Source organism: Leucopleurus acutus (genome assembly GCF_964270905.1).
Source record: "Leucopleurus acutus genome assembly, chromosome: 6".
NCBI classification, from domain to species: domain Eukaryota; kingdom Metazoa; phylum Chordata; class Mammalia; order Artiodactyla; family Delphinidae; genus Leucopleurus; species Leucopleurus acutus.
The window spans coordinates 7,688,724-7,706,507 of NC_139149.1; the positions used below are offsets into that span (position 1 = coordinate 7,688,724).

Consider the following 17,784-nt stretch of genomic DNA (forward strand, 5'->3'; position numbering starts at 1 on the left):
CCTGCTCTGCCTCCGCCTCTGCTGGGCCTGAGCTCCCCGCCCGCCCCGCCAGGCCCTGCCCTTACCTCTGTCGGCGGTTCTGGGGCGGCAGGTGGGCTGCAGCCTGTGGGTGGGTGGTGGGCTCCGCGCAGCTGTGGTGGAGGCCGGCTGGCTATTTAAGGAGGGGAGGCGAGGCTGCAGCCCCTCGGGCCCTGAAAGGCCGCTTCATTCCTGAGGGGTCCCCTGTGTGGTGGGCCACTCCTCTGGCTGCCTCTGCTGCCGCTGGGCCGTGAATATTCCAGTGTGTCCCAGCCGTCCCCCCACCCCCCGCCCCCAGCTGGGCCACCGAGCGGCACAGAGGCCGAGTGTGCGACTGTCTTCGAAGCCGCAGAGTGGGCGCCGGCCGGGTGGGAGGCCTGGCTGGGACCGACAGACACAACAGGACGTTTCAGATCAGAGTCATTTCCTGGGAGGCAGGCGGGGAGGGGGCCAGGGAGGGGCTGGCCGCCATGGCAACGGGCCTGGGCGCCCAAGCCCGCACTGGCCATCGGCAGAGGGGGTCTTGTGAATGGGGAGGGTGGGAGGCCAAGGAGTCTTGTTCGGTCCGATGAGAGGGGACTCTTTCAGGACACTTGCTTAGGGTCCTTGTGTCCTGCCCCGTATAATGGGGCCCCGTTTGGGTGTGCGGAATAAATCGCGGCCTTTATCTCGAGCGGGGCGCAGCTGCAGGCTGCCTCATAATGGGGCGCTGTCTGTGCCTGTGGGGACCCGGAGGCCTGGGCCTCGCCTGTGTGGGCTCCTCCTCTGGACGGGAAGCCTGGGAAGAGGGTCGCTGCGGCCCGCCGCCCACCTGCCCCACAGCTCCTCCTGGGGGTCTGGGAGTCTGCGGGGCGTTTGGATGTTGACAGTGGCTGTTCCTGTGACGGCTGCAGCAGTGCTTGGTTCTCCCCGTCTTTCCCAAAGTGATGCCTCCGGTAACTCCGGGAGCCGAATCACCATTCCTAATTTCAAAAGACTTCAGAAGACGTTTCAGTTACAACGTTGAAAGATGTACACAGCCATCCCTGGGAAGTACCTGCCACAAGTACTGTCTGAAATTCTTTCGCACAAACCCGTGCACTTGGGATCACTGCCCATTTTACAGACGGGGAAACTGGGACTCAGAGAGGTGAGGTAACTGGCCCACGACAAACCAGTGGGGTGGCCGAGCCCACATTTGGACTCAAGCGTGTGTCACTCTAAAACTCAGGCTGTATGCGTGTGTGTTTTGTTCTCTTCTGTTGCAGCTCAGTGGTAAAATTCTTAGGTTCCATCTTCATTCTACCTGGGAAAAAATTCTGCAGGTTGCCTTTAGATCTGGCGCCGGGATCAGGTCTGTTGAAAAGACGTTTCCCGTCTGGGGTTCCGTCAAGAGAGCGGGACTGCTCAGTTCTGTCATGCCTGGGAGCCGGTGGGGTGTGCGGCCCCCCTCCCCGCTGTGGCCCGGGGTGGCTGTCTGGGAGAACTGGCTCACGGTGACTTGAAATGTGGGAGTCTGGCTGGCTTCTGTCGGGTGACTGATGGTAGTGGTTTTAAGGGCACTGACGGTTGCAACAGAATTTTGAGGAGTTGCGCTAATTTCTATATCTTTGGAACAAAAACCGTTCCGTATGGGTTGCATGTTGTCCTACTGCTAAAGACGAGTCACCAGGATTGGAGTGGGGTTGTAGGGAATAAATGCCCTGTCTGTGGCAGAGACGCAGCAGGCGGCAGGCGTGGGAGTGGCCCCGCCGTGGCAGGAGGCCTGGGATGGGGCTGGGGCACGGGGTGACTGGGGGAGAGTGGGGCGGGGAGAGCCCGCTGGGCTTCAGGGATCTGGGGACGGAAGGGAGATGGGGACTGTAGCCACAGGCCACGTCTGTGGCCCCTGGGCCGGTAGAGTGAGCTGGGGGTCCCAGGCCAGGAGACGACCTTCCAGTCTCGGTGGCCACGTCGTCGTGGGAGATGACGCCCGCCGTCCTTCCCTTCTTGTCTTTTACAATCATTCACCCACTTACGCATCAGAAGACCTGTCCTGAGCCACTGCCCTGCGTGGGGCACACGGGGTCCATAAGAGCACGGCTGGGAGCTGGTCAGCAGCTTAGCAGGTGGCTGCTGGGCACTCCCTCGGGCCCCTTGCCCTTCACCCCGGGGAGCTAGGACACACTCAGGGCAAGCACAGGGCAGTCCAGACCCGAACGCGGTAGGAGGCACTGCGGTCAAGGCCATGGAGTTGGCTGCCTTGGCACCTAGGGTCTGCCCACCACACCTGCTTGGGGGTTCCTGAGTCTGAGAGTTACTCTCTTAAGTGGACTCCCTGACCTGCCTCTAAAAGAGGCCCGCACTGGTATCAGGTGGCCGGGAGGCTGGTGAGAGTGGGTTGGGGACCTGGAAAGGGAGGGAAGGAGGGCCCGGATGCTGAGAGCACTTGCAGACGGGGTGGCAGGTGGGGGATGGGAGCAGTGCACTGGGGCCTTTGTGCAACTTCGCCCGGGGACCCTGAATCTAAATTCCTGCTGCCTTTGAGGCCCAAGGAAACAGAAACCATGTTGATTTCTCTCTCTTGGTAGAGACCGCAGCTGTGGCCCAATGGAGGGAGTAACATCAGAAATTACTCTGAGGTCTTTAGAAAAAAGACTCTGTAATGACAGTTCCTGGGTCTGGGGGCCTCCATCTGACACAGCTGCACTTGTCTTTGGAGACAGAGAGAGCCTGTAGACGTCCGGGTTCCTCTTTGTCGGGCTGACCCCCGAGGAAGCAGGCGTGCAGGCCCAACGGGCCTGGCACTCCTTGGCCCCTGGGCTGGGCACGAAAGTCACTATACGGTCACTCGTGTGTGTTAAAAGACATTTGAAAAATAAAATGAAATTTTCAGCAAATGCCCATGAAGTGTCTGCACACGTCCACACACGATGTCCTAGGCTCAGAAAAAGCATAAAGAAGAAAAACACCACATTTGCCGTACTGTCCAAACACGGCATGCTGCCGTGTTTCCTCCTGGTCTTTGCCCCGTGCAGAGGCTCCTTTTACAGGGTGCACCCGTGGCCTTCCCGGCCGCAGGACTGTTAGCTTGCTTTTCTGGACCACTGAGCTGAGCCCCCCGAGGCTTCCCGGCAGGCGTTCGTTCAAGCTGCGGGCGGGGGCCCGGGGGCGTCTTCTCCAGGGGGTGGCCCAGGCTGCCCGGGCAGGAAGAGTGGCTCTAACCCTGACCCCCACCTCACTTCTCACAGGCACCTGTGCCGACCCTGCCACAACCGTGAGAAGGCCAAGGGCCTGGGCAAGTACGTCTGTCAGCGCTGCCACCTGGTCATCGACGAGCAGCCCCTCATGTTCAGGAACGACGCCTACCACCCAGACCACTTCAGCTGCACCCACTGCGGGTAGGTGCACAGCCGGGCCCGGCTGGCCGGGAAGGGGGAGAGCCGGGTGGAGGTGGGCCGGCCGCCCAGGGGCAGTGATGGGGCGGGAGGGGAACACCAGCGGGGCAGAGAGGGGCGTCCGGAGAGTGGGGTGCAGGGGCAGGTCGAATGGGTCCGGGAGGGCACTGCTGCAGGAAACACCTCTCAGGCGAGGCTGACAGGAGGACTCATGGGTGAGGGAGGGCTGCCCCCCACCCCCGCCGCCGGTGAAGCCGAGAGGAGGGAATCCCAGGTGCGGAGGGTGAGCGTGAGGTGGAGCGGATGAGGGAGGAAGGAGAGGCCACGGAGCCATGCCCTTGTGCTGGTCTGGAGGGCGGGGGCCCGGGAAACAGATCTGTGCCGGACACAGGCCGCCTTCTGCAAGGCCCGGGCGGGAATCCTGTGCCCTGGGGCCCGTCTGGGGCACAGGAAGTCTCCAAAGAGAGCAGAGATGAAAGCCACGCCTGCCCCGGGCGGGTGCTCTGCTGGGACCGAGCCGGTGGGGGGTGGAGGTGGCGGTGTGTCTCAGGAAGCTGCTTCCCTGGCGCTGGAGGGGCTGGGGTGACCCTCCCAGCACGACAGGCCACGGAAGGGCAGGGTGGTCACCTGGGGGCTTCACGCTGTCTTCCAGGAAGGAGCTGACTGCAGAGGCCCGCGAGCTGAAGGGCGAGCTCTACTGCCTGCCGTGCCATGACAAGATGGGTGTCCCCATCTGTGGGGCCTGCCGCCGGCCCATCGAGGGCCGTGTGGTCAACGCGCTGGGCAAGCAGTGGCACGTGGAGGTGAGCGAGGCCAGCCCGGACAGCAGGTGGGCGCCCCGGCTCCCGTCCCCAGCCAGCCTGGCCCCGAAGCCCCTCCACACGCCCTCCAGCCCCCAGGCCATGTGGCCAGCTCCCAGCGGGGACCTTCCTCACAGGTGCTATCCCTCCTCACCCATGGTCTGGGACAGGTCTGTCCACGGGACCCAGCAGACTTGAGCCCACAGGCCATGGCTGGGCAGGCACACCCCCTCCCTCCCTCCCCATCCTGGCCTTCTAGAGGATTCCAAAGTCATGAGAACACCTCGGGGACACTGGCCCGGGGTGCCCTGTGGGATTGCGGTTGGCGGACGTGGCTGCGTGTCCGGCCCACCTGCAGGCGAGGTGCTCAGGTGTGTCCGACTGGCTGTCCGGGAACACTCACCCCTGCGCCGGGGGCTCTGATGGCCTTAGGGACACCACCTGGCAGGGAGGCGTGCAAGCCTGTGACCGGGCCAGCTCTGTGTCCCACAGTCTCTGCCCTGGGCGGCCTCTTGGCGAGGGTCCTGGCACGGCCCCCGGCCCCCCGGGGGAGGGTGAATCCTCACACGCCACGGCCTCCACGGGCGGAAGGTGTGCCCGGTGACTCTGGGCCTGTAGAGGTGTGCACCAGAGGCAGGCAGTGCAACCCGCCACGGCCCGGGCACCTCGCCGGCCCCGACACGGGGGCCGAGGGTGCCCCGTGGGCCCGGGGAGGATGCAGCGCCACCGGGCATCAGGGAGGGAGTGGGGTCTGCTGACCAGGAGCAGTCCGTGGAGGTGTCAGCCGAGCGAGGCCCCCCACCCAGCAGCCTCCGCTTCCTGGCTGTGTGCTGGGAGGTCGCTCCAGGCCTGACGCTGCCCTCCCTGCACCCCTACCCCCCACCCCAGCACTTTGTCTGCGCCAAGTGTGAGAAGCCGTTCCTGGGGCACCGGCACTATGAGAAGAAGGGCCTGGCCTACTGTGAGACCCACTACAACCAGGTAGGGCCCGGGACAGGGGAGGCAGGAGCTGCGGGGAGCCGGCAGGGCGCGGGCTGGGAAGGCGGCTGTGTGCATGGCAGGAGAGGACACGGGGCGGCCCCCGGGGCCCCGCCGTGGGTGCTGAGGCCAGGCCTGTGAGCTCAGGGTCTCGGGACCGGGGCAGCGCTCTGGGCCTCAGCGTCCCCATTTGAGAAACGTGCCTTGTGGCCCAGGCCTGCCCCGGGCACTGAATGAGATGGCAGTGTTAAGTCCTGGGCTCTTGGGGTGACATATACTACCATCCCCTCCCCCCTGCCAGGCTTGGCGAAGCTGCCCAGCCTTTCTGGCACAGAGGACAGGGTGACTGCCTTGCCCACACTTCTCAGGACACGGGCGGGAGCAGAGGGGCCTTAGGGGGAGCAGTGCCTCCACCTGCTGTCTTTCCCAGAGGGGAGTTCTGATGGGCCCTCAGGCCTGAGGCTGTACCCTGGCAGGTGGCTGCTGAGAGCTGCCCTTTGGGGGGTGGGTGGGGACCACACTCCTGGCTCTGAGCTTGGGGCACGAATGCCTGCAGCATGTTTAACACCCGCTCTGTCCACAGCTCTTTGGAGATGTCTGCTACACCTGCAGCCACGTGATCGAGGGCGATGGTAAGGCCCCTGTCCCTGTGCCCCCTTCCTGCCCCAGGCCCCGTTCCCCCGCGCTCTCTGGGCTGTGGGTCCTGCAGCTGCGTGCCCAGCTGGCCCTCCGTGTGCACAGCTGGGCCTCTGGCTGGCCTGGGGGGCGGCCGCTAAGCCCCCATCTGCCCCTCACAGTGGTGTCGGCCCTCAACAAGGCCTGGTGTGTGCACTGCTTCTCCTGTTCTACCTGCAACAGCCGGCTCACCCTGAAGTAAGTCGTGCTGGCTCCCAGGGGTCGGGGGCCGAGGAGGGCAGAGACCTGCAGGGCGTCCCCCCCCCCCCCCCCGCCCTGGAGCGCGTCAGGGGCTCACGTTGGAGTCGGCTTGCCACGGGCTCTACCCTTCGTCGGACCCTCCCTGAACGACCACTGTTATCAGGCCCTGGGGGTGCAGTGGGAGCAGGGGCAGCCCCAGCCCCGAGAAGGCAGGTCCAGGGACCCCCCCGGGGCATGGTGGGAGGAAGAGTCACACTAGCCTCCGCACTCGGAAGGGCGCCGGCCTCTGGGGAGGGAAGGACACTCTGGCTCAGGGAGCAGGAAACACGCTCAGAGCCAAAGGAGCCAGACCTCACCTAGGAGGCTGAGAGGGGAAGGACAGCTGGAGCAGTGAGGTGAGGTGAGGTGCGGCCCGGCGTCTGAGGACAAGAGGGAAGGTTCTGGAGTTTCAGCATTCCAGAGAAGTCTCTAGGCAGAAAGGGAGGCTTGGAGGCCCGTCTCCTCATCTCCCGTGGCGTCCGGCCAGAAGGTGCCCCCCGGACCTGGCCGGCTGGCGGGGGGACAGGCTGGGGTAGGGGAGGTGGTGGGCTCTGGGCCGGGGGTCCGAGGAGACCCCGGCTCTCCTGGCCGCTGCCCCTCCTGTGCAGGAACAAGTTTGTGGAGTTCGACATGAAGCCCGTGTGTAAGAGGTGCTACGAGAAGTTCCCGCTGGAGCTGAAGAAGCGGCTGAAGAAGCTGTCGGAGCTGGTAGCCCGCAGGGCGCAGCCCAAGTCCGCGGGCCTCCAACCCGCCTGAGAGGCCCGCCCGCCGCCCGCCATCGTCCTCCTGCTCCCCCCGGCTTCGCTGCCCGCCCCCGCTGCCCGAACCTGCGGCTTCTCCCTGCCTGCCTCTCCGCTCAGCATCCCCCCCCCAAGGCGTCCCGTCCCTCCCCTCCCTCCTTCCACGAGGCCAGAGGCCACGGGGCAGGGGCCTGGGCGTGGCAAGCCTGTGACACGTCCTCGTCCACAGCTTCGGCCCGAGGTCTTCCAGGGACAGAAGCAAGTAGGGCCAGGGTCACCTGGGCCGGCCTGTCCTGACCTGTCCCATCCCCGCAGGAGGCCTCGTGGCTCGCATTCTGTGGCAGCTTGGCCAGCCTCCGCCCCCCGTGGCACAGGTGCAGCCCACGGCCAGGCGGCCGCCCGGACCCCAGGGCCATGTGGGTGGGCGCCCCCGGGGAGCCACCCTGCAGTCCCCCGACCACGCACGCGCTCAGCCAAGCAGGAGCCTCGTGCCCAGGCCAGGCCGGCGAGTCCTGCTTCCTCAGCCCACGCAGCAGCGGGAGGGCCCCCGCTCGCCCCGCCGCCAGGGCACCCGCTGACTACCCGGTGCAGCCTGGGGCCAGGAGGTGGTGGGCTCTGGTGGGCGGCTCATTCCTGCCTTCCGGGGAGGACAGCGTGGGACCCTGGGGTTGGGACTCACACTTGCACAACGAATGAAGGCTTTTCTACACGACCCCAGCGCTTGCGTGGTTTGTGACATTGCGGTGGATATGCTGCCGCAGGGTTAGGGAAACAGACGCCAGACCGGACAGGCATCCCAGGGCCAGGCTGCCGACAGAGACCCTCAGTCCTTGAAGGCTGGCCCGGTGGGTGGAGCCGGGGGACAGGTTCCGACAAGGCTGGCGGCGGCCGTGGGCGCCCAGCCCAGGCTCCGAGGCCCCGCGTGCGGCTCCGCCCTCGGGGCAGCGAAGCCAGCAGCCACCTCCAGCAGACCCTCCTGGCGGCAGCCCGTGTCCGGTGCCGGGCGGGGGAAGGAGGAAAGGTGTGCAGAGGGGCCTGTAGCAAGCGTCTCTGCAGTCTGAGGCGGAGGAAGGGAAGGGGCGGGGGTGGAAGGAAAGGGAGGAGGGAGACACGAAGGAAGTCACACCATGAGGACGGAGCTGTCCTCTGCTGGGCCTGGACGGGCCGCAGTGCCTTTTGCTTTCTCTGGAAGGAAGCCTCTGCTGGACCTGCTGCCCACCCGAGCCCCAACCCGACCCTCGTCTCTCGCTGACACACTCCCCACTGTTCTGCGGAACTTTTATTGAACATTCCTGGGGGGGAGTCCTCCCCGCCATCCGTCCGTCGGCCTGGAGGCCTGCCAGTCCCGGCCCTGCCCTTCGGCCCTCAGAGTCAGCACCCGGTGGGGGGAGCCCTGGGGTGCCGCAGGGTGGTGGTGCTAGGGGTTCTGGGGAGAGGGTGACTTGAAAGGCTGCCACCAGAGAGCAGGCCTTGGGCCCAGAGAAGGGTCCTCGGGAAGTGCCGCCAGGACCCCCCGATTGCGGAGGGTGGCTGAATGGGCACGAGGCCCCCCCCGATTGCAGAGGGTGGCTGCATGGGCACGAGGCCCCCCCCGATTGCAGAGGGAGGCTGAATGGGCACGAGGCCCCGCTGCTAGGGACTGGCCGGGACTGAGGTCCGGGGCTCCCGCTGCTTGTTCACGGTGCTCAGCAGCTGCTGCACGTACGAGGTCAGCAGGTCGTCCATCTTGTAGCCCTGGACGGGGGGAAGGGTGGGGTCGGAGTCTGAGGGGTACAGCTAAGCGGGGCTTGGGCCAGAGCTTGCGGGGCCCAACCTCTGCCTCAGTGACACACCGGGCAGGGCGTGAAGAGAGAAACAGGGCTCCTGCGGCTGGGCCCCGAGTCCCCTTCCCTCCCTGGGACCACAGGCCCCCCTGCCAGGCCTTGTTGCCCCCCTGGGTGACACGCCCAGCCCTTCCTGAGCTGCACCTCCTTCCTCTGCCGGCCCAGCCTGGCCTGCCCACCCCAGGCATGGGGGCCACGTCCTCCCAGGGAGCAACTCGCCTGGTGGCCAGGGGGTTGGGTCAGGGTCGGGGAAACCCAGTGTCAGGAGCCTCTGGGTCCCTCGTGTCTGGGCTGGGAGAAGGCCCCCGGGCCTCGGGCTCACCAGAGAGGTCTCACACAGCAGGCGGCTGCCCCGGCCCAGGCTCCCCAGCACCATGTGGAAGTAAGTACTGCCGCTGCTCCAGCTGGCAATCTTGGTGAAGGGGTAGGTGGTGAGCAGGTCCTGGGGGCACAGTGGGCGGTGGGTAGAAGCCAATCAAAGCCCAGACGGCCCAGGGGCCCTGAGTCTGAGCTGCTGCCCGGGGTCCTCCAGAGCCCATGGGGCCATGTGTGGGAGCCCAGGAGGGCAGCCCCAGCTGCGCAGGGGTCCAAGGACCCTGGCGCAGTCCCCGGGGTCCTGCCACTACCTTGGTCTTGGGGTGGATGAGCAGAACCCCGTGCCGGTTGATGGCGATGAGGATGATGTCCGGGTAGGAGGGCTCCGAGGTTTGCTGGGGAGGGAGGGGGGTCACAGTGATCACAGCCCAGCCTGGGAGGCCAGGCGGCCCCTCCCCGAGACGCACGCACGCACACACGTGCACACTTGCTCCCCCAGACCTGGCCGCTGGCCCTGCCCGTGGCGTGTTTTGGGGAGAAGCTCAGGCTGCTGGGGCCAGAGCCGGGCGGGGCCTGCGTGGCCAGGATGGCCGGGCTTGGGGCGCGGCCTACCTTCACCTCGAAGAAGGCAGACCCGAAGGTGGGCCACCGGCAGATCCACTTCAGGAAGGCCACCTTGGCCTCCTCCACTGTCATGTCCCTGCGCTTGTCACAGGCCAGGAGGATGCGCTGGGGGAAGCAAGGGCCAGTGAGGGCCTGAGTGGAGGCCACTGCCCGACCGGGCTGCCACACAAGGCCCCGAGGTCCTGGCCCAGAGCGGCAGCTACTGCCTGAGGCTGTGGACAGCGCGGGGAAGGTGCTACAGCGGACCCAGGCCACCCCCCACGGTGGCACCTGGGCGGGGTCCCTGTGGGGACAGCAGCCGAGGGGCCCCTCCCCAGCCCCTGCCAAAGACCTTCTTCCATTCCTCTGAGGACATCAGACGTGTGAGGTTCTCAGGCACGAGTTCCCTCAGGACCTTGGGCATGCTAGCTAGCTGGGACCGGTCATTGCCAAACTGGGCCTTGTAGATGAGGCCTGCCAGGTGGACGGCATCCTCCTGTGAGCACTTGTGGAACCCACGCAGGTACTTGGGCAGCTCCTGGGTGAAGGACAAGCTGGACTTCAGGCTGCAGCCACGCCCGGCTTCATGCTCATGTGGTAGCCCGCCCCCATCCAGGAAACCGAGGCTGCAAAAAGCTAAGGTCATCAGGGTAAGGTGTCCAGCAGAGGGAAGGCCACTGAGTGGAGGCAGGGCTCCCTGCCATCTCGCCGTGGAGGCCGAGGCCTGCTCTACCCCTTCAAGGCAAGGGCCAGTGCTCCACGGGCTGCAGGACCCTCTGCGCGCCTCCCCGCCCCGGCAGGCAGGCATGCTGCAGGTGATGGTGCGGCCGCTGTCTCCAGACGCCGCTGTCCTTCTGCTCCTGGCTCCAGAACCCTCAGGGGCGCGGCGGGCCCACCGTGAGGCCCTGGGCGGGAGCTGGGTGCCCAGGGGCGAGGCGGCTGAGCTCCACTCTCAGGGCAGGTGTGGGCTGGAGCGAGGGTGGCCCCAACGCCCACCAGGAGGGGCGGCCCGGGTACCTGATGGTAATGGAGTATGGTGTCTGCCTTCACATCTCTCCCTGGGGCCACGCTGAGCCACAGTTTCCGCATGAAGTACACCTGGTAGGAGAGCGTCACAGCGGCCCCTGGATAGAGGCGGCAGTGAGCACCAAGCCTGTCCCTGGCCCAGCAGGCCCGGGGCGCTGCCCGCCCACCCCCGCACCCTGCCCCTTGGCCCCTCGCATCGCCGCTGTGTTTGTTACTGCGGCCTCCCCAGCTGGACAGCCTCCATGCCTCTTCCTCCCTGGGCCCCAGCTCTTCCTCATCCCTCAAGATGAGTGTGGAAGCCCCCTCTTCCAGCAGCATTCGCGGATCTCCCCGTGGGGTCAGGCCCCGTTCCGCCCTCTCTGCCCCCATGCACCCTCCATCACCCCGCAGTCCCGCCATGTGTTCTAGGCCTGCCGCATGCCCGGCCCCTGCCGGAGTTGGGAGAGCTCCAGGGGCAGGGCCCGACCACCTGGCCCCAGGCCTGGCCTACCCATGACCCAGGGAACATGAAGGGGAATGAGAATAAATGAATAAATGAATGGGCATAGCCATGCAGGAGTGGCCCGGGGAGCCCCCTGACCCTGGCCCAGGAGGCAGACAAGCCCTGCCCCGCCTCACATCCCTGCAACGCCCCTTCCCCGCCCCACCTCTCCTTCCCGGCCTCCCGGCCCCTCCCCTTCCCGGCCCCTCCCCTCCTTCCCGGCCCCACCCCTCCTTCCCGGCCCCACCCCTCCTTCCCCGCCCCTCCCTTCCTTCCCCGCCCCACTCCTCCTTCCCGGCCCCTCCCCTCCTTGCCGGCCCCACCCCTCCTTCCCCGCCCCTCCCTTCCTTCCCCGCCCCTCCCTTCCTTCCCCGCCGCACTCCTCCTTCCCGGCCCCTCCCCTCCTTCCCGGCCCCACCCCTCCTTCCCCGCCCCTCCCCTCCTTCCCGGCCCCGCCCCCTCCTTCCCCGCCCCTCCCTTCCTTCCCCGTCCCACTCCTCCTTCCCGTCCCCACCCCTCCTTGCCGGCCCCTCCCCTCCTTCCCCACCCTTCCCCTCCTTGCCTGCCCCACTCCTCCTTCCCCGCCCCTCCCCTCCTCCGCCCCACTCCTCCTTCTCGGCCCCTCCCCTCCTTCCCCGCCCCTCCCCTCCTTGCCGGCCCCTCCCCTCCTTCCTGGCCCCAGCCTGCCCCACAGAGCCCTCCCCTCACCTTCCTTCTGGGGCTTGTTCTTCTTCACCCAGTCGGCCACCTGCCTCAAGGAGTCAAAGAAGAAGTCTCCCTCCTTCTGGCTGATGACCTGGGGCGGGTGGAGAGGAGGGCACACAGGGAGGCATGCAGGTGTGCGGCATCCAGGGACCCATCTCTGGCCTGGGAGGCTAGGTGCCGCACTGGGGCTCCGACCCCTCCTGCCTACGTCCCTTCACCCTGTGTGCCGCGGGGGGCCTGGCCCAGCGCACGTGGGAGACCTCCGCCCGCCCGCCCTCCCTCCCTCCCTCCAGGCCCTTGGCCTGCTGGGCCGCGCACCTTGTCCGCGATCTTGATGAACAGGCTGCAGCCCTCCCAGGAGGCGAGCTGTAGCCGGGCGGCGATGCTGTCGCACACCTCCCGCACCCGGATGTTGGTGCCCACCTGCACCATCTGGGCAGAGAGGGGGCAGGGGAACGTCTCAGGACGCGGCTCGGCCCGGGGTGACCCTCAACGGCCTGCTGACTGGGGCTGGGGTCGTGCCTGCCCTGTCCTGAGAAGGGCAAGACTCCCCCTCTGGAAACCTGGCCGGATGTATGCGCTGTTTGGTCACAGGGCGCGCTGTCTTGGGGTCCCAAGAGTCCCAGCCTTTTGAACTTGCTCTGAGAGCCTGCAGCCAGACCGCGGGAACTTTGTCAAGGCCACAGTCCGCTTGGGGAGGGCTGTGAGGGCGCCCTCGCTCCACTGCTGCCCCTTGGCCGAGGGTCTCCCGCCTCCCACCTGTCCCCTCCGCCGTCCCCAGAGGCCGACTGGGCTCTGTCCGCAGGCACCCCATGGCGGCCCTTGCTCACCACGTCCCGGGGCCGGGTCGGAAGCCTGAGGGGCCCCCAGCCCTGTGGCCTCTTCTCCCTTGTGCCCAGCCTGGAATGCCCCCCACACCTTTGGGACGTCCAGACTCCCGACTGCACTCCAGCCTCCCCGGGGCCCATCCCTCCCCTGTGTGGCCCGGAGCACCTGAGGGCGCCCAGCACTCAGTTCATGCTCATGGGGACTGGGGTGGGGCGAAGCGGTAGTTTCGGGGGAGACGGGTCAGGGCTAGGAGAGCGCTGAAGGGGAGACCATCCACTCTATATTGGAAACAGCCGTGTCGGGCGGTGTCTCCCGGCTCTCCTCGGGTGACCCCCGTGGGGAGGGACCTTGCTCCAGCTGCGGGTCCCCGGGGGGCGCAGGGCCTCACCTCGCTCGTGTTGTTGGGCAAGCAGATCTTGTGGCACATGCGGGAGACGTTCTGCTCCATGGCCTCCACCTCCACCTGGTGCGGGGGCTGCTTCCGGGGCCCCGTCCTGGAGCAGACAGTGCACGCGCTGCACATGCCACCCGACACCCTCACCTGGGCCCAGCCTCTAAGCTAAGCTCTGTGCCAGGTACAAAACAAAAGCCAACCCCGAGACCACCACCGTTCTGGGGGGCTGCCCTGCCTGCGGTGCTGGGCACATGGCCTAGAGGAGGCAGCAGTGGCCAGCCTGGCCTCACTCCCAGGTGCCCACATGGGGAGGGGACCCAGGCTGGCCAGGGGTCCTGGGCCCGGCACCAGTAGGCAGGGTGAGTCGTGTTCTCATTCCCACACAGCTGGGCAGGGGGTTGGGGATGGGGACACCCACCTTCCCCACTGCGACCCAGGCTGCCACTCACTGTCACGTCTGCTCACCAGGTCACCCCACCCTCTTGCACAGACACAGGAGACCAAGCCAGGGCTGGAGGGCAGGCAGAGCCAGGGAGGAACTGCAGGACGGGCTGGCAGGGATGGGTCTGAGCTCAACTACTGTGGGCTGGGCTAGGGGGACACACAGGTGGCTGGGGACATCAAGGTCATCCTCTGGCCTCAGGGTAGTTCCTTCTCTGCCCTGGACAGGCAGCCACAGGGGCAGGAGGAGCTCATGGCCAGAAACCTCCACTGACCAGCCTGGCCGCCCTGCAACCCTCTGGGGCCTCACTCTCCATCTTCCTCCCCGGCTGCTGGGACCTGGTCCCGCCTCCACAAACTGACACCAGCTTCTAGAAAGGAAGCCGAGTCTGGCTCCACTGGCAGGTGTCCGCACTGGACCATGAGCTCCTGGAGGACCTGCGGGGCCCCCCGGCATCCCCAGGCCGACATTCCCGGGGGCCTAGGAGCTGTCAGGCTCACCTCAGGACCCTCTGGATGCGGCGGCTGCAGTCGGGGGCCAGCACCTTCCTTCTCCGCGTGTCTATGAATTTCTGGGCGTGGGGCAGCAGCGCCTTGCCAGGCGGGAAGAGGCCGGTGCAGAGCCACAGCAGCTGCCAGCCCCGCTCCTCGCTGTGCCTGCAGATGGAAGTGCTGGTCAGCCCGGGAGGGGCCCCCTCCCGGAAGCCCAGGCCAGCCAGGCACCTCGGGGAGATGGGGCTTTGTAGGATTTATGCTATGAGCTGAGGCCTGCCTGAAGCCCTGGGCAAGGCAGCCACTGCCCTGCTGCCAATGCCACCGGCTTCCCTGCCCACGAGAAGGGGAGGGGATGCTATCGTGCCCATTTTGTGGAGGAGGGCGCTGAGGTTTAGAGAGGCTAGGGCCTGCCCAGGAGACAAAGGAGAGAGGGGGAGAGGCAGGGCCCAGGGCAGGTCTGCCTCCCCCCACCCCCACCCCCGGCTCTGGCCAGCCCAGGAAGTCAGGGACATACCGGGTCCCAAGCTTCCCACCGTTACTGCGAGGGTCGCCCTTATGAGGGGCCGCCTCCCCCTCTGAACAGTGGACACAGCCTCGGGGGCTGGGGCGAGGCCTGAGCGGGCCCTGGGCATGGCAACCCGCGCATGCGGTGCCCTCTGCCCCTCCCTGGTCCCCGCAGACCTGTTGGTGTTGTGCGTCAGCTGCTTCAGGATCTGGCAGTAAACCTCGTCCTGCAGGGCTGCCTCCTGCAGGGCCGCCGAGAAGATCTGGTCGGTGAGCTCCAGGGAGGTCCAGGCCTTCCGAGAGGGGTAGTCGCCCATGTACCTGAGGATGGGTACAGCCGTCAAGGAGAACGCGCAGGCGGGGCTGCCTGTCACTGCTGACCCCCGAGCCCAGGCCCGCGCGGACCCCGGGGCAGCGCCGTGCCCTGGGAGATCCGGCCCCCTGGCGGGCGGGCTGCGGGGCTGGGGCAGGCTGGCCGGGAAAGGATATCGATGAAGATCCGACAGGCGACATCCCGCAGCTCGGCGTCGGCGTGGACGCGCCGGAGCAGAGGCTGCCGCAGCGGCTCGGCTGAGTGGGCCCACAGGCGGCCCCGGGGCCGGGCCAGGGGCAGCACGGCTCTGCTCACCGTCTCCTTCTCCGGGACCCTGTCAGGGATCGAGGCGGGGGTGAGGGCCCTCCTCACGCCTCCTCTGCCCGTGCCCCTCTCTGTCCCCTCCCCACCGTGAGCCCCACGCACAAAGTGGCAAGAGAGCCCCGGGCTCCGGTGCAGGTCTCCACGGGGATGCCCTCTGTGCCCACAGCTCTCAGCTCAGAAACGGGGTGGTGGGGGGAGGGTCAGAGGGTCCCCTCCCTGCCCAGAGAGGCCAGGCGGGCAGTGCACCTGCTTTCATGGCCTCCAGTCCCCGGGGAGCGCGAGCGAGGCTGCTTGGGGTGGGTCCTGGGGGTGGGCAGGGCAGTCACCTAAAACACTCATAGGAGAATTCCTCCAAGGTGTGCAGCTTCCCCTCAGGCTGCTCCTCGGGGGCCGGCTCTGCGGGCCGCCCCTCCTGGGCTGCCAGCTTCCGCTTCTCTGGTGGCATGGCCAGCAAGCTCTGTGAGGGCACGGGTCTGTGGGTGTCCAGGAGCCCCTGCCCACTAGCTCCTCCTAGCCTAGTTGCCTCAGAGACTCGGGAGAGGCCGGACCACGGGGCTGGATAGGCCTGGGTCTACCCTTCTTGTGTCACCTGCTGTGTGACCCAGGATCAGTGACTCAGTGTCTCTGAGCCTGTTTCCCTTCCCTTAGGTGGGCTCTCAGGCCCACTGCTTCCGGCCTCAGCACAAGTGCCAGTGCCTCAGGGATGGCTTCCCAGACAGGGCAGGCCCCCGCCCTAGGATTTGCCCCCATAACAACAGGTACTCCTCCTTGGTGGCACTCCGTTCGCTTGCCATCAAGTCGTCATTCGTCCCAGTGCTCCTTGAGGGCGGGGACACTACTGTGTTCAATCCTGTACTGCAGGCGCGGGGCACGCAGTTGGCGCTCAGTACATGCACGCTGGAAGGCCTGTCTGTCCTGTCTCTCTGGGGGGCTGGTCTTGGGCGCTGGGGTGGGGTGGCCCCCCGGGTCAGGGTTTCAATGTGGCTGAGACAAGGACGGATGCATCCCCAGGATACTCCCTGGTGGGAGGGGTGGAAGGAATGCCCACCGATTGAGCACCTACTAAATGCCGAGCGCTGCACCAGGCACTCACTGCACAAGCACTTCCTGCCTCTCCGTCACCCCAGAAGGACGATGGGGCCGGCAGAGCTGACGTGATTGCCCAGGATCCGTGAGGTGGGTCCCGGGCCCCTCAGCTAGGACCCCAGGCCGGGCATCTCGGCCACTTCCCCAGGTGCCCACGGGTACCCAGCTGAGGGCAGGGGAGCATGAGTTACCAGCAGCTCTGCCGAGGGCTTGGTGACCGTTGGGATGGTGTAGACGCAGGCCGTGGGCACCAGCCCTGTCTTCTTGGTCCTGTCATTCTGGGCCAGGGTCCAGTTCTCAGAGGTCAGCAGCCCCTGCTTCTCTGTCAGGATCAGCAAGTCCCCCTTCTTGAAGGGCAGGAGGGTGGCATCCTCTACAAATCCAGGTCACACGGACACACACACGGGGCAGAGAAGATGCCGTTTCCCAAGGGCTCAGCGGAGGCCACAGGCTGGGCTGGCATCCTGTGGGCCATCTCCTTTGACCGGTGGGGAAACGGAGATGCAGAGCAGTGGGCCCAAGGCCACCCTGACAGTGAGCTGGTGGTGGGATTCCCAGAGCTCTGGCCCTCAGGGGGCCTGGACAGGCACAGAGCCTGGGGTGGCAGGAGCTGGGGAGACCTGCTCAGGTGCCTGACAAGGAGATGGCTGGCAAGCCGGGAGGCAGGTGGACCAAGGGAACAGAATACCAGCTGGCAGTCACCAAGCCTGCCCGGGAGCTGGGTGACCTCTCTGAGCCTGTTTCCTCAACTGTAAAATGAAGAAAGTCATCCCTCCCTCCTGGGGCTGTTGTGAGGATGGAATGGGCCCCAGGGGCAAAGCTTCCGCTGACGTTTCTTACTGCACTTAAGACTCTGTGCACAGCCCTCCCCTGCTACCTCCCTCCTGAAGCCTGATTTCCAGCCGTGCTCAGGGAAGCCGTGGCCGAGGACTCGACTGCCCGGGCTCACCCCGCCCCCAACCCCCCTCCTGAGCTGTGTGGCCCTGGACAAGTTGTGTCCCTTCTCTGAGCCTCCAGTCCTTGCCTGTAAAATGGGACAACAGGGCAGCTGTGGGGATGGTGTGCAAGGCACGGGCGGGTGGCCCAGCTGTTCTCTGCAGGTGAGGGCACTGGCCCTCCCCATGCTTCCAGCACGAGGACAGCCTTCAGCGCACTTCACTTTGGAGAGTTTGAGACCCCTCCTGGAGTCTCCTCATCTTGCACATGGGAAGGCCTTGCCTACCGCTGCCCCCCGAGGGCTTGGTGGCCTCTCTCCCTCTCTCTGCTTGAGTCCTTGTGCCCCGCCTGCCACGTCACCACCGGGACCTGGCACGAGCAAGCCACCCACCTTCACTGGGTCCCCTCCCCACCTGGCTGGGTACCTGTGGCCTTCCTGTCCTGCAGGGCCATGGCGAACACAGACCTCTCCTTCAAGCCCTCCAGAAACATGGCCACCAGCTCGGCGATGGCCACGCTGCTGGGGGACCTGAACTTGAACTCCTCTTCGTGCAGCGTCACGAGCACCAGCCTCTGCCCACCCTGGGCCTCCCTGAGGGGGAAAGGGGGCAATGTGACCAGAGGTCTACTCCACCCTCCCCCTGGGTCAGCCCCTCGACAGCCTGGGCGGGGTCACCCGCCTGAGTTACAGAGGAAGAAACCG

General features: G+C 66.5%; 2 protein-coding genes across 4 annotated transcripts in view; one reads left to right on the forward strand and one right to left on the reverse strand.

Annotated features, from left to right (window-relative positions):
* The window catches only part of LIMS2 (LIM zinc finger domain containing 2), a 35,966-nt gene extending 28,452 nt beyond the window's left edge, over positions 1 to 7,514 (forward strand). For all 3 annotated transcript variants that reach the window (XM_082841453.1, XM_082841454.1, XM_082841452.1), the window contains exons 5-10: positions 3,228 to 3,377; positions 4,027 to 4,177; positions 5,063 to 5,155; positions 5,736 to 5,784; positions 5,950 to 6,025; positions 6,676 to 7,514. In XM_082841453.1, coding sequence (XP_082697579.1) covers positions 3,228 to 3,377; positions 4,027 to 4,177; positions 5,063 to 5,155; positions 5,736 to 5,784; positions 5,950 to 6,025; positions 6,676 to 6,823 — 667 coding nt within the window. In that variant the 3' untranslated portion in view covers positions 6,824 to 7,514. The remainder of the gene's footprint in view (positions 1 to 3,227; positions 3,378 to 4,026; positions 4,178 to 5,062; positions 5,156 to 5,735; positions 5,785 to 5,949; positions 6,026 to 6,675) is intronic.
* A 116-nt stretch (positions 7,515 to 7,630) lies between these two features.
* Positions 7,631 to 17,784, reverse strand: part of MYO7B (myosin VIIB) — a gene marked incomplete at both ends in the record, with an annotated part of 75,834 nt that continues 65,680 nt past the window's right edge. The window contains 16 exons of the mRNA XM_082841077.1: positions 7,631 to 7,864; positions 8,452 to 8,541; positions 8,953 to 9,072; positions 9,257 to 9,340; positions 9,558 to 9,674; positions 9,901 to 10,086; positions 10,566 to 10,672; positions 11,764 to 11,851; positions 12,079 to 12,192; positions 12,977 to 13,082; positions 13,925 to 14,080; positions 14,600 to 14,743; positions 14,899 to 15,069; positions 15,386 to 15,516; positions 16,337 to 16,518; positions 17,507 to 17,673. Of these exons, the coding sequence (XP_082697203.1) occupies positions 7,631 to 7,864; positions 8,452 to 8,541; positions 8,953 to 9,072; positions 9,257 to 9,340; positions 9,558 to 9,674; positions 9,901 to 10,086; positions 10,566 to 10,672; positions 11,764 to 11,851; positions 12,079 to 12,192; positions 12,977 to 13,082; positions 13,925 to 14,080; positions 14,600 to 14,743; positions 14,899 to 15,069; positions 15,386 to 15,516; positions 16,337 to 16,518; positions 17,507 to 17,673 (2,197 nt within the window). The remainder of the gene's footprint in view (positions 7,865 to 8,451; positions 8,542 to 8,952; positions 9,073 to 9,256; positions 9,341 to 9,557; positions 9,675 to 9,900; positions 10,087 to 10,565; positions 10,673 to 11,763; positions 11,852 to 12,078; positions 12,193 to 12,976; positions 13,083 to 13,924; positions 14,081 to 14,599; positions 14,744 to 14,898; positions 15,070 to 15,385; positions 15,517 to 16,336; positions 16,519 to 17,506; positions 17,674 to 17,784) is intronic.